The 15433-nt window shown below is 44.3% G+C and overlaps 1 protein-coding gene across 1 annotated transcript; it reads right to left on the bottom strand.

Moving 5' to 3' along the window:
- Window positions 1–971: 971 nt before the first annotated feature.
- Window positions 972–14826, bottom strand: eml3 (EMAP like 3). The gene is given in 26 exon segments (XM_061668833.1): window positions 972–2196; window positions 2540–2670; window positions 2868–2966; window positions 3216–3303; window positions 3522–3619; window positions 3687–3775; window positions 3963–4030; window positions 4091–4222; window positions 4339–4464; window positions 4842–4993; window positions 5468–5606; window positions 5918–6052; window positions 6625–6699; window positions 6701–6721; window positions 6878–6976; window positions 7070–7139; window positions 7241–7305; window positions 7307–7391; window positions 7475–7595; window positions 7930–7965; window positions 9183–9211; window positions 9300–9410; window positions 11055–11501; window positions 12015–12120; window positions 12197–12373; window positions 14578–14826. Coding segments are annotated over 26 exon segments (2886 nt in total). The 5' UTR covers window positions 14603–14826; the 3' UTR covers window positions 972–2034.
- Between the last annotated feature and the right edge of the window lie 607 nt (window positions 14827–15433).

Here is a 15433-nt window from a genome sequence, read left to right as displayed (position 1 = left end):
GCTAGTAGCCAATAAGCTAATTAGGCACTTGTAGCTATCGCTAGCTAATTGAATAGCAAAGAGTAGCAAGTAGCAAATGTCTGCCTTTCAATAGATGAACAGACGCTATTTCTTTAAAAGAAGTCAGCCAGATGCAGGTGAGAGACTTAAAAATAATAATAATAATTGTTGCATGATAATACATTTTCATAAAAGAATACAGTATTGTGTAATACTGTATTCTTCTGTTTCTGCACATCATTCCTTTTTACATTTGGGGTCATCCTTAAATATAATTAGAATCTATCTTGTAAATAATAATTTATTTACGTTGAAGGATAAAAGTTGTCTTACATTAAAGTTCAGAACAAGTGAGATGGACTGATTATTAATTTGGATTTTTTTATGTCCGTTTCTTCACATAACTGCAAATTGTGGCCGTTTCCTGTCAAATCCTGCCTTCCGTGCATTCAAAAGGTCTGTGCTTGTCTGACAATAAGAGGTGTTTATTAATTGCTAACTGCACTCCAATGGAGCAACCGAATAACGCAGTTTTGGTTGCTGAACATGGAAAAACTTTCATTTCATTTGACCAATAACATAACTGCCAAAGTCATATTTCAACATACTTGGAAAACTATAAAAAAATAAATAAAAAAAACACACACAACAAATTCAACAAACAAGTCCAGTTGCCTCGAGTCAAATTTAGCCAATTACCGTAACCTGGAGGATTATACACATACATAAAAAAAAATCTCGAAAATTAAAGACTTCGTTTGTCTGTGGCCAAGTGAAAGGGTCGTAAAATGAAAAAGGCCTGCAGCTTCAAAACAAAAACGGTCTCAAATTGGCGTCAATGCCGCCATTGCGAAGCAACACTGCCCCCTGCCGACATCTAGGCGGCACAGGCCAACCTCGACATTTGAAAAACACACACTTGAGGTTGGAGGAGGACACGAAAATGGATGGATGGAGGAATTTGGAAGATACAAGGTCATTGAAGTCATTGTATTTTCGGAAATGTATACACAAATACAGTACACGTAATAATGGTACAGTCCAAGTAAAATGCACAACATATACGCCCCTAAAAGACAAAGAAATTCAAAAGCTGCCAGTTTTTGAGAACAATTCTAATTTTAAAATAAAACTTTTTTTTTTTTTAAAAGAAAAATGGTGTAATTTATGAGAAAGAAAGTTGTATTTCTTCAAGAAATCATTTCAAGAAGAAAGGTGTATTTTGTCAGGATAAAATGTCATGTTATGAGAAGAAAGTCGTATTTTTCCAAAATATAGTTGTAATATAATATTAACGACAAAGCTCAACAGGGGAAGAAAATTTGATTTTAAGAAGTGAAATACGAAAATGTTTTCTTCTCATAATATTATGCCTTTATTCTGGAAAAAAACAAAACAAAAAAAACCCCGTGTAATTTGTCCTAGTAATAATAATCGGCCAAACAAATCATGCAAGTGATTTGCTGTGGCGATCCCTGATGAGACAAGCTGAAAGCCCCAACAACATTCCTGTTATAATACACCTTTTGTTCTTGCAAGGAAATTGGACTTCATTCTCATAACAATGTTTTTGTTTTAAAAAAAAACAACAACCAGAGATCTATGCAGTGGTGTCGTATATATCTGATGATACATCACAACCATATTTTAATTGACCTTTTAAAGTTACTGAGGAGTCATTGGTTTAGTATGTTTTTCTTCTATTGGCGTGCCAGACCCCATATGTACTGTGTGTAGGTATGCCATTTTTATTTTATTTTTATTTTTTTAAATGATACCCCATAATAATGTTTTGCAGATTACTTTGCTCGTAAAACCAAGGTACCATGGTAATTCCAGGGCATTTTCAGTGTCATACACCACAAAGAAAGATAAACGCCAAAAAAGCAGGAATGTTCTCCAAACATCACATTTGGTACTTGGAAGACAATGTAGTCCTGGAGATAAAATTCTCCCCACACACGTGCGATTCCAGAACCTCGCAGTCTGGCGCCTGTCCACACTTCACGCGGACACACTTTTTGTCGTCACCGGCTACTGGCCGGCGGGGGCGGGTTCCGGAGAGCCGCCTCGGACCACCCGCCACTGGAGGATGCACGTGTCCTTGCCGCCCACGGAGAGCAGGTGGGAGTCGCTGTGGGTGAAGCGCACGTTGGTGACGTGGCTGCCGTGGCCCTCGTACCTACGGCTGGGCGCCTGGGGAAGGCGAAACAAACGCCGACGTTGGCAAACAGAAAAAACACTCGCGCAGAATCCGTGCTAACCACTCTGCCGCACAGAATATATTAAAAACAGAAAAGGCACTCGCCCAGAGACAGAATGCTTTGTTGGTGTTTTTTCCACAGCAAAAGCAGCTTTCTAAATGAATCCAGTCATTTAGGAGCAAACGGGAGTAAAATTCAAACTCAAAGCAGCGACGAAGTGAAGTTAGTCACGCGCTCACGCACCTTATGTAAATTCCAAAACAGGTTTTGCCTTCAACATTCGGAGGAGCGCTAGAATAATATTTGCCTCGGCGAAACACAGCGCGGCGCCGCACCTTGGGTTTGGGACAGGGGTACTGGAAGAGGTGAACTTTGCAGAAGTCGTCGGCCACCGCCACCACGCTCTCGCTGTGGGAGCGACACAGCGCGTTGATGTCCGTGCCGTCGGAGCCCTCCAACCACACGCCTGGTCAAAAGCCGCAACGTACAACAAATCAGATAGAAAAAAAAAAACCAAAGCAACATTCACATTCTTTTACAACTCCCACGTGCGTTCAAACACATTTTAAAAAGGGTTATAATTGCCTGCTTATGCCACAAGATGGCGGCAAAGCATTTTATCCGGGATCCCGAAATTTGTTGTTTGTTTGTTTGTTTCCTCACCCATGACGTGGAAGCCCAGCACGCAGGTGTAGGAGGCCCACTCGCGGTCTTTGCTCTCGAAGCGATTCCTCAACAGTTTGCAGCCTGCAGCAATGTCCCCTGACACCAGACAACATAATGCGCATGAACGCCACTCGCAGGCCTCTGAAAGTCGCCGTTTGTCCTTGAAAAACATTTCCATCTCGTCTCCATTTACTCACAAATGTTTTTACTCAGTGTGAAATTCGGGGCTGTCTATTTGAATGAACGGTAGTTGTAAGCATTTAATTGTTCTGTCGCCAAACGTTGCTGGCAAAGATGAATTATTTGTAATAAATACAACAACAACAAAAAAGTGTATTCACTTACAATAGAGAATTTCATAGTCGCCTGAATTTGACATGATGTACTTCCCGTCTTTGGACCAATCCAAGTGAGTTATGAAACTGGAGTGGCCCTGTGAGGACATATGAACATAAATGGTCACTTCCATTAGTCTTCATTCATCCGATGCATCGGCCCCATAGATGACCAAGATGTATAATAGCAGACATACAACACGCACATTAGTCTTCTTTGTTCTATTTTCACATCTTTTGAATCAGTGAAGTGTAGCAAGATCGGACTGGATGTTAAACGGGATGTGTAACGGTCGTATTTGCGGATGTGGCTCACGTTGCATTTCCCGAAACGAGCGTACCGCCGTCCGCTTTCTGTCACGTTGTAGATGTAGATGAAGTTGTCATGGGAGCCCACAGCGAGACAGCTGCCGTCTGAAAACACGGATCGAGGGCCGCTGGTCACGCCAAAAGAGGATTTCCGCTTTGCGCTGCGTACTACCTGGGGAGTATCTCATGACGGAAAGCTGCTCATTCCCGTCGACCGACTCGGAGACGACCTCTGCGCTCAGCAGGTCCAACGCCACCCATCTGTTGGGGAGGAACAAATACAAATGCACATTGGTATTCAAAAACATTTTCTTACGTGACGGCCTTATTTCGAAATGGAATAAAGTCACGTTTCTCCTCAGCATTCTACTCACAACACTTCCATCGTTTTATTTTTTTCTAAACATAATTCACGACACCGCATGCGGTTTAGTGCGTAATAGAGTACCTTCCCGTGCTGAGGCCGACCGAAACCACCGATCCATTTGGGCAGAAATCGGCACACAACCCATACTCCTGTGGAAAAACACCGTTGAATCTTTGCCAAGTAGAACATCGCCAGCAGTTGGCTCCTACCTCCAGGGCGATGGACCAGTTGAGCGTGTGCTCCCCGGTTTCCCATAAGCACACCTGCCTGTCGTGGCCACAGGAGAGGAAGTTGTCGATGGACGGGTGTGTCGCCAGCCCCCACATTTCGTCCACGTGACCCTGAGAGAAGGGAACCTTTGTTACTGCAAAACTGCAACCAATTGTCTTTTATCCTTTATGGTTATGTCAGTAAAGCGAAAAGGTACCTGCCTCTTGAGAGTCTTGCACGTACTTACTTGCACTATGGGCACAAAGCCGTTGGAGAAGCTGCCTCTGAGGATGGCGTTTCTCGTGGTTCCGACTAACAGTTCCTCTCCATCCATATCGACAACGGTGCGCACCGCCCCAAATTTTTCAAGAATCTGGACCCGTGAAACACGACAACAAGGTACAACTAATTACACAGTGCCGTGAAAAAGTATCCGCTCCCTTCCTGATTTTTTCCCACAGCTCGTTGAAGGGTTATTGGGGGGGGGGGGGGGGGGGGGATTTTGATACTCGGAAAGAGTAGAGCGCCATAAGAATCATCATGAATCATGAATCAAGTGACTCAAGCGTAAAGAAAAACATCGGGCAAAAATGGCATCAGTGAGAAAAAAAAGAACACAAAATGCTCATCTCACGTTTGCCAAGAAACATCTTGACGTTCCCACCCGAGGCTTATGGACTTTTTGCCGGCACCGGATATATAAACCTACGGGTGTAGTGTTAGGAAGACGCGGGCACGCTTCTGGTTCACCTCACACTCGTGCTCGGGAGCCAGGTCGGCACTCCAGCGGATGATCTTGCGGTCTTTGCTTCCGCCGCTGAGCAGCGCGCCGCCCTGCAGCGTGCACAAGGTGAACACGCTGCCCTCGTGCGCTTTGGTCTGTCGCATGATCTGGAAGGTCTCTGAAGGGAAATAGAACATTCAAAAAAAAAATGAAAAAAAAGAAGCTTGAATTCAATCATCAAACTCCATGGAAGCCGATCATCAATTTGTCTCATGCCGAATAGCAAACAATACCCCAGAAACAGGAAATGTATTATTATTATATATTTTTTTGTATTGGTATCACGAGATACACCGTGGAACTTCGGTTTTAATATGCCGCAGCTTTCGACTCGGATGAATTGGATTTGCGTCAGTTTCTACTGGGAATCACAAAAGCCGAGTTCCCGCTGTTTTGCTTTTCCGGCGACCGTCGGTTGTTCACTACTTCTGACGATGCATCGTGCGATCACATTGACTTAGACAAACTACACAATCAAACTGCACTACATCATGGTGAACTCACTATATACTCGCAGATTTTCGGCGATCGCGGGTGGGGTCAGGAAAGTGCCGCCCACCAGAAACGGTATCTAGTCAGATATGGACGCTACCTTTGGCTCCTTTGCCAAGAGTTCTGACAGCTGCGGCAGACTTGCCCCATGTCAGGATGTTGCCCTCGGAATCCCCTGTCAGAACTTCACCAGTCAGGCTGAACACAAAACACTGGATAAACTTGGGCTTCTTGTATTTCTGGGGGGGGGGGAGAAGAAGAAAAGACATTGTTTCAAGAACAACAAAATGGCGCAGTCGTGTTGTGTAGTCATCTGCGGAGGTTTCAAAAAGTATAAAGCCCATTTTGACCAAGCAAGTTGTACGGCTATCGGTTTTCAAACGTAGGGAGTAAAAGTAAAACGTCGTCAGAAAAAGAAATGCGTGAAGGTACAAATACCTGAAAAATCTACTTAAGTACAGTACTTCGCTGCACTTCTCCATTTGTCTTATAGAGAGATGATTAGAGAAGTGAAAGTGGCGTGCAGGACATCGGCTCGAGTGAGTCTTACGCCGAAGATGCCTTGCTTCTTGGCGAACTGCCCCGCGTTCAGAGTCCAGAAGTAGACGTGGGATTTACCGCAGGTGATGATGTTGCCATTGTCACTCGGGTGGAAGTCCACAGCCAACACCGTCTCGGTGGTGGTCTGCAAGGACAAAAAAAAGCCACTAAAATGCCATTTTTCTCTTGTTGACAAACTTAAATATTGAATCATACAGACGAGTGGTAATTTAAAGCAAAAAGTGTTGCATCGCAGACATATTCTCAATAATATCAATCGTGCTTTCAATAGAGGAAGAGAAAAACAGTGAGCTACACGACTCAGCAGAAATGACATCACACAATATTAATACCAAGAGGTTTTTTTTGTTTTTTTTCTTTAAATATTACAGCTCAGTTTGTTCTTGACTACTTAGCATAGCAACTAACACAGTTAGCATGTAGTCTTGAGCAAACGTTCTGGCACAACCCTGTTTCCATAATTAGAGTAATACTGAATCAAATTAGTATTCAAATAAAATTGAACTGGATTTATCAGGTGCCTGAGTATCTGCAGTTGGTTTGTGCCAAACACAGCAAAATATATAGGACAAATTAAATATCCCATAAAGAGTGTACCGTTGATGGTTTCTTTTTTTTTTTTTTTTTCTTCTTGAAAATATAATGAAAAATGATTCAATAAAGCGCCCGCAAACTTTGGACTGCTCTTTTCTTTACCTTGACCTCGGCTTGCTTGCTCCCTCTGGCGCAGTCCCACACTGACAACATATGCTCGTTGGACTCATCAATCACTGCACAGGAACGCGCCAGAGTCCTGCAAACGCAAGGGTGGCGCGCACATTCCGGGCGGGGAAATCAATTACAGGAAGATTGTCGCCTACTCCTAGTTCAACTGTGACCCGAAAGCAGGGTGGTCAACTTCTCCAGCTAATGCAGTAAATATGTAATAATAATCACCACAGTGGAAAACGCGAACCGATCCCACTCCTCTCTGGAAAGTCCCGAGTCCGATCTGCTGCAGGGTGACCAAAGTGGCAGAGTCCCAAATATGCACGCAAGGCTGCAGGGGCTACCAAACAGTAACACACGTAATCATTCAGATCATTGGAATAGTCCGAAAGGATCAATGGGAAAAGTTCATCAGAATCGGAACTAACGCCACCTTGCCGTCTTTGTCCACGCCGGCGGTTTGGCCGGATGCTATTCGCACTTTGTCAGGATGCAGCGTGAGACTGAAGGAAAAGCACAAATATTCACGTCGATCATTACACTAGACAAGAAGTAGCCCGAAGTCGCCATCGGACATTAGGATCAATTCCTTTTGTCCACCGACCAGCGAACGCAGTCCGTGTGTCGGCGGTAGTGGCGCTGCGCGCGGTTGCCGATGTGGTAGAGGACTGACCACGCAGGCGATGAAGTAGACCGCCTCGCCCGTCGGGAGGAAGTACAGGTTGGCCCGGCAGTCTCGCCCCCGGTAACCGTAGCTGTGGCGCCGCGGTCAAGGTTGACGGATCTCACGCGCGCTTTAACGGCTGGCGGTTTGAGGGGGGTGGGGGGGAAAGGATACACCCAGTCCAGCTCCAGCCTCTCAGAAGGCGGCTCCATCTTCAGGTCTTCGTAATTTTGGATGTTGGCGGGGATGTACATGGTGATTGGACGGCCGCGGATGAACATTTTGATAGACTGGCCTGGAGAACAACACGGTATCAGTTCTATCACGGCTCAGGTACCGTGGCCCCGAATGAAAAAGATGCACTTTCAGCCAATTTTGAACACATTTCGTGCTTGCATGTTTTGGGTGGAGTTCAAATATGTTTCCATTTTGTTTAAAAGAGTGTGTCAAGTATGTGGGATGGGCCAAATCATTTTCCAAAAGTACTTTTCTCTGGTCTCTCCACATGGCGGGAGTTTCACCTTTTTGCAGGTGGGTCTGAATCATAGTCAAGATTCAAAGCGTACAAGATTGATTTGACGGGGGGCGGGGTCACGGATACAAAGCGTGTTGACGGCGGCGCTGCCTACCTTGACTGTAAGTTCCTCTTTTGGAGCCAGGGGATCCTGTGTGCGACAATTCAAGGGGACATATTATGGAAAGCAGAGGTTTTTTTTTATTCTTTTATATATTAAAAAAGTGCTGATAAATCACATTTATACTGTATGTCAGACCTTTTCAGCCTGGGAGGAATACTTTGTTTTACTGGTCCCTATGTAGGTTTGCACTATTTTTAAATGATATGACATTCTAATTTATTGCATTTTATCTCGTGGAGCCCGAAGCTACTGCGTGCGTTCCCAGTTTCCAGTTTCAGAACCACCGCTGTAATAAGATTCAAACTACACACCTTTGCAAATGGATTTTTTTATTTTTTTTTCAAGCAGATGAGAGCTTCCAGATGCTTCTAGAAGTGCGGGTGAATGTTTCCTCCACACTGCAGGAGACGTGGCCTTAAAATAAAGTTGAACCGTAACCTGCTATAAAAAGCAGAACCACAAACGCTGCTGGCTTGGACAGCTCACAATCACTCCGTCCCTTACACAAGAGAACAGTGGTGGGAAGTAATCAAGTACAAATACTCGGTTACTGTACTTTTTTTAGGTATCCGTACTTGATATTACTTTTTCCGACACAAGGTTTGAAAAAGTGTGGGGAACACATTGTTTTGATCATACAGAACTCGAGCCCTTCATGTTTTCATATGAGCAGTATCAAAAAAAAAAAAAAAACGATATCGTTTGCCAGGACATTTTTTTCCCCCTGTTGCATTTTATGCAAGTCAAACTATAAGTTCATTTGTATTTTTGTCCACTTCAGTCTGTACATTTGTACTTCTACTCGAGTATACAAGTTCAATCAGTTCTTCTCCTTTCACACGAGTACTTTCTGTACTTGCACTGAACAAAAATATAAACGCAACCCTTTTGTTGTTGCTCCCATTTTACACATGCTGAAGACGTCTATGTATGTACACAAAATGCTTCTCTCTCTCCAGTATTGTCCACAAATCAGTGTTAGTGAGCCCTCCTTCTTCTTCTTCCTCTCCGAGATAAACCGTCCACTTCACAGGTGTGGCATATCAAGATGCTGATTAGATTATTTTTGGAGAGGTGCGCCTTTGGCTGCCCACAATAGAAGGCCATCTCTAAAATGTGGCGTTTTATTGTATTGGGGGCGAGAGTATTTGTGCTACCTGTGCAAGTGAATACAACGCCCCGATCTCCATTTTTTGTTTTTTTATTAAAAAAAAAAAAACAAAAAAAAAAAACAAATGCATCACCTGCGCTGGCAACAAGCTCCTTGGCGCGACTGTGAATGAAAGAAGACAAACAGGATGAACGGACGCATTGAACAAAGTGAACAAGAAACGACAAGCGCGCGCGCGCATGTGTCTCACTTCTCCAAGCTTGCGGAGGGGTTGAGGAGGGTGGCCGAGGACGCCGCTTTCTTGTCCAGGCGCTTGACTTGCCTCTTCAGGTTCCACAATTTCTCGCTGTTCCTCCGCACCCTGGAAGACAAAAAGAAAACATTGGGCATCCCGAATGTATAGTATAGTTTTGCACATGTTATTCATAAAATAGATTTGCAAAAATGCTTTTTCACCTTGTCATTATTGTTTTGTTTTTTGTGTGTGTGTGTCAAAAACAAATTGAATTCACGCTTTCCAGATGCACAGTAAATATTCAAACACAGTGGTAAAAAAAAAAAAATCACAATCTGTACTTAATGGTAAATAAGCAGCCACATTGTCAAGCGGTCTGAAAAGCAGGAAGTGAAAATCAACTGCCGACACTCCTCCCTGAACATCAGCGGGGGGATAACAAACAGCTGTGGCGTGTGTGAACAATCGATGAGAAAAATCAACAAACTGCAACAAGGAAGAAAGCATGCAAGCACATGTTGGCTGAAATCAAAGGCTGCGCTGCCTTGACACGAAAGAGTGAAAAGACAGCACAAGATCATTGATTTGTATTAGAAAACACATGAAAAATAATTAAGAAAGGGTGTTCCTGTAAAAGACAGTACCAATGTAAACACATGCTTTTTCTGCCCACAAGATGTGGATCTCAAACTAACTCGAAATGGGGGGAGAAAAAAAAAAAAAAAAAAAAAAAAAAAAAAAATGGGATACACTAAAACACCAAAGTTTGGATGAACCTAAAATGCACTACAGCGTTTACAAGTGAACTTAATTTGACCTTCTCCGAAATGTTGAAAGGACGATGATGAATGTTTGAGTGCTTTTTGCAGCGATACAGAGACTGAACGTCCGCACTGGTGCTCTGATGCTCCGATACGGCCGACTGCAAATGACGCGGCGCAAAATGGATGACGGCGGCATCTGGAGCCCGGTCGCCCGCTCCCTTAAAATGTCAGTTAGGACAAGTTGTTACTCTAAAAAGTGTTCAACTGGAGCCAAACTGATACAACACACGTTTAATCACATTTGCAAGTACTCAAATGTAAGTACCTACACTCAGTCAGAAAACTCTGGTATCGGTGTATTTCTAATTTCCGATGTTTGTTTGATCCATGAACATTTCCAATGACATCCACTCCTATGCCTTTCTGTGACTCTTCCAGTCTCTCTGGATCTCTCTCTGTGAGCAGCATGGTGAAGAGGACGGTTGACGTAACAATTCTAATCGGGCCACGAAATGTCGCGGTCAAGCGCCTGTTGTGAATTTTGCCGCTTGGCTCCTCGTGAGAGAACGGCGAGCTAACTTCAAGGAAAAGCCGATAAAGCATTTTGGGTTCATCCTGAAATTTCCCCCGAACGTTTGGGGAGTAGTGTTATTCCCATTGCATTTATGAGTGCACATGGTGGTTTTGCTTTATTGGCGTTAGGATTATCGAGGGGTCCTTGGAAAAAAAAGTTCTCCACCTGGAACGAAAAACTTTGAGAACCACTGTAAACACTCGCTAAATTGCCCCAATGTCACTTTTTCCACTGGGCCCGAATATGTACACTAACTTGGAGGCGTCACTCGCCGGTGACGGCAGTTTCCAGCGCCTCTTCCCACTTGGCGTGGTTGGCTTAACGCTACACGGTGGTTGGGGGCGCAACTGGGTTTTGGAGTAACACCAGAGAAAGAAGAGTCGCACGCATTCGCGCGGACGACACGGAGAGATTTGTGGCGAGCTCACTCACAGAGGTTTCTGCGGTCCTTGCCGGATCGCGGACGCGGGGCCGAGGTTCTGCTCGGAAGGCGCGCCCGCGACAGCGCCTTCCGGGGAACGACTTCCACCCCGGAGGCCGACGACGGCGCTCGCCTGTATGGGCTCCTCCGCGGACGCGATCCAACTCAGCTCCTTTTCCCGCTCCGCCGCTTCTTCGTCATCCTCCGGGTCCTCGTCTTCCTCCACGCTGGGGGCGCGGTGCAGCTTGGCCCGCGGAGGGAGGGCGTCCTCCAGGTGCAGGCTCTGCACCCGCCCGGATAAACTCAACCTGCCCTGCCCCACGTTAGGCTCGGGATGCCAGGCGGCCTCGCTCGCCTCCGTCTGGGTGGACCGATCCGCTGTCGCCGGTCTCGGTTCCGCTGACATCGAGCATGTCGTGTGGCCGTTTGTGCTGGCTGCAACACTTTGCAGTGATTGGCTGGACACAGAAGTGGAGGCAAAATGCGATCAAAGTCTGAAAACACCCGATTAAGGGACGCCTCTAAAAGATTATCCTCAATGATTATCGTGTTGTTTAGGGTGCATTAAGAGTTAGGCCCAACCGATATTGATTCTTTAAGGCTGATGCCGATTCCGATCGCTGACAGAGTAAAATTCTGATAACCGATTAATCGGCCGATTACTTTGAAAAATATATAATTAATAAAAGAACGTCCTGTTGGTCCCTTTACGCTTACAACAATAAAGATATGAATTACACGCTGTTTTACAATACTTTGTCCTTTTGTATTTTTTTTAAATTTACAACGGAGAGAGAAATGGGCAAAAATCTGCCTTTTGTGTGCCTTTTTTTGTTTGTTTCAATGCCATTATCTTTGTCTTGTATTGTAATGTGTAAAAAAAAAAAAAAAAAAAAAAAAAAACAGCCCAAGTAAATCCACCGATTTTTGCCAATTTGAAAAAACGGAAAACACTCGGAAAAGTCCAGTACCTGGAACCACACTGAAGGACTCCGTCACCGAGGCCGAAACTGGAGGAGCGCTTTCCGCTCTCGTGGCAGCAGACTTGGTTGATCAGCCTGGCACAAGCGGGATTCACTAAAAGCGACAGACACTCGTGAAGGTCAAATCGAGTCCATCGAGTCGATCCCCGGGGAAAGAGGGTCAAGCAAACCTGCGACGAGCTGCTGCTTCAGGACGGAAAGAAGCCGATCGTGGAGGCGGAGCCGGCGCAGGGCGTCCGCCAGCGAGGCCTTGACCAGCGTGATCTCGTCCTCCTGCGCCTGAACACGCGTTTCCATCACCGACGCCCGGTCGGCGAATTCCACGCTGCCGTCCGCCGACGCGTCATCTGAGGACAGAGCGAGCGATGGCGTGAATCGGAGGAGTTTCAGAGACGGCCCGAGGCATCAGCGAAGCACCCGACTAGCGGTCAAAAGAGCCTGACGTACTGAGGAAGAACAGAGGAACATTCAAATTCACTTCACTCGAGCGGTAGCGTATCTGGAGCAAGCAACTTTTTGAAACCCTTCGTTTCACCTTGATTCAGGTACTTACCGACCTTTTGAAATTGACATACGTGATTATCAATGATCAGTAATCAATATTAAAGCCGGTAATAGAGGGCCCCAAAATAAAACTTTTGCCATGGAGAGCATTTTTTCTTAATTATTGCTCAATTCGCCCTCAGGTGACTCACGCGCAGGCTGCTCACAAGCAACAAATGCGACCACCAGCTGACATTTTGTCGTGATCACACACACGCACACGTGCTATCGGATTTTTCTTCACCAATTCTCCCCAGAAAAAAGACACGAAAAGCTGCGCTAGCGCCACACCCGCTCCTGCCTCTCCGCGGGATCTGCTACCGGCAGCCGTCGTTCCACTTGGCGGACCACTCAGGAGTTTTATTGCCTTTTTCCTGTGGCTCTTCCTGCTTGGAACAGGCTTTCAGAAAACGGTACAGCATGCAGGTCTACGTTTTTGGCCCACAGCCTGACCCAGGTGGCTAAAATGTAGCGGTTGCAAAGGTACTCACACTCGGGACTTAAGTGGAAGTACACACGCCTCTGTAAAAAGACTATAAAATAAAAGTAAGCAAATGCATGACATGTAGCAGCCCTGGCCCTGAGATCCTAATTTATGGGAGAATTCCAGCTGCAAACTTGCCCCCCCACAAGGAGTTTCTGGAATGATGACCTTGGTCCGGGGTTGACCGTCACCGATGCAGTTGTTCCTGTCAAACTGGTTAAACGCAGTAGTCATCGTTATTATTCAATCAAATGTAAAGAAATTCAACTATTTTGTCTGCATTTTTTTGCTTCAATTCAATGGACATTTTGCTGCTACTTCTGGTGTGCGCACCTTAGCCACGTGGGGGCAGTATAATAGACAATATGTGTCACGAGATTGACAAATGACCACTCCAGGGTGTATCTAAGGATAAGCAGTATACAAAATGAATAAATGCATTTGTTGTAGGTTTCCATTTTCAACCAGGACCACTTAACCACGTACAACTTGTCAAAACCTTGATTTGACATTTATGCAAAGTTTGACCTGGTCACTGCGTGCGAAATCTGAATGTAAATATTGTTTTCCAATACTAGCCTCCTGCGATGTGACATTTAAATGTTTTTCCTCTTAGGCAAATAATTTCAGAAAAGAAAATGTACTTGCAATGATTAGTTGAGTTTAAAAAAAACAAAACAAACATTAATTCAGTGCACACATGATGTGTTGCAAGCAGCTGACTCAAACACACACACACAGACACACAGAGCTAGTAAATGGCGTGATTGTGGCTATAAAAAACTTCCACATAGTTCCTTTGCACTAGGATGCCACAAAACAGCGGCAAAGCACTACTGTTGTCTTAGGGAAGCGCTTCAACTGACTTCAACATAGTTCCTTGCCACCAGAAGGCCTCTAGATAGTGGCAAACCATTACTGAGGTCTTAATAAAATGTCTCAACTCATGTCAACATTGTTCCTCGGCACCAAGATGCCACCACATGGCAGCAAAGCTGTACTTTTAAGCTTCTCAACTCACTTCAACATAGTTCCTTAGCACAGAGTTGCCACAACATGGTGGCAAAGCACTGTTGTTGTCTAAATGAAGGCCCTCGACTTACGTCAACATAGTTCCTTGACACTATCAGGTTCATGGGGTATTTTTTGCTGTTTTTTTTATTTAGAAACTGCATTTTACATTTACTAGGGTTTTCTTGTATTCAAATTGATGTGTTGATCTGAAACATTTAAGCGTGATAAATATGCAAAAAAAAAAAAAAAAAAAAACTGAAATCAGGAAGTGGGCAAATACATTTTTTCACGACACTGTATGTACACTTTAATTAGCACTACAGCTACAAAACCTCGCTGAAAAATTGAGTTTTCACGAACAAGGAAACAGTTGATTAAAAAAAAAAAACACACACACAGACACAAGTGGCCAAACTAGCTAGCATCTGCCTCCACGCCCACGCACTGATACACGCATGTTCACTCAAGAAGCTTCCACAAACTAATGCCGAGAAACACACGAGTACTCACCCAGGCTGTTTGTAGAGGACTCCATGTTGTGAGGTTTTTTTTAAATTATTATTGTAATTATTATTATTATTATTATTTTTTTATGACGCGTGTCGTCGAGAGTCCCGAGGCGAGCCGAAAGAAGTTTGCTCCGTCCCCATGTTGGAAGAGGGCAGTGTGGCTCGAAGCCAAGTTGTCACGGAAGCCGACAAAAGTTTGCTGCCAACGTCATCACGTCGAGGATCTGCACTGGAGTATTCGTTACCTCTCTCATTCGCTTCTGTTTTAACTTCAGCGTGATACGCCTCGTTTTATGCGGTTGGGGCTTTTTGTCGCCATCATGTGGATGCTGCACTTGTTCGTGCCGTTTCTGCGACCTGCACCAGAATCATAGATTTTAATATAATTAAGAAATAATCGTCATTAATAGATCATAATTCATATGATAATACATATTCATATTTTCCTCCCTCTTTTTCTTCTTCAATGATTTTCCGGGGCACTATATGTTGAAATGTGGAGAAATTTACTCCAATTACGCCCACGCAGTACGGTATTTTAATGGAATACATTGTAATGTTTTTATATCGTAAATCAGTTACGAATAGTAAATAATATACGATTTTCCTCCTCCTTTTCCTTCTATGTTTTTCCCGGTGCTACTTTTTCCTAGCACATTATATAACATGATATCATGAAATTTATAGAACCAATTTCATTACAGCGGCTAAAACAAGTCTGAATATATTGATATCATTTAATAATTTTCTATGAATGGTAAATAATTGTACCGGTAGATAAGCTTGCCCACAAAAAAAAAACAGAAACAAAAAAAAACCCCCAAAACAACAACAACAAAAAAGACCGGAACGAATGA

The sequence above is a fragment of the Phycodurus eques genome, chromosome 23 (genome assembly GCF_024500275.1).
Source record: "Phycodurus eques isolate BA_2022a chromosome 23, UOR_Pequ_1.1, whole genome shotgun sequence".
Classification (NCBI taxonomy): domain Eukaryota; kingdom Metazoa; phylum Chordata; class Actinopteri; order Syngnathiformes; family Syngnathidae; genus Phycodurus; species Phycodurus eques.
The sequence above is the reverse complement of the archived record's forward strand: the minus strand, read 5'-3'. Positions and strand labels throughout refer to the sequence as shown.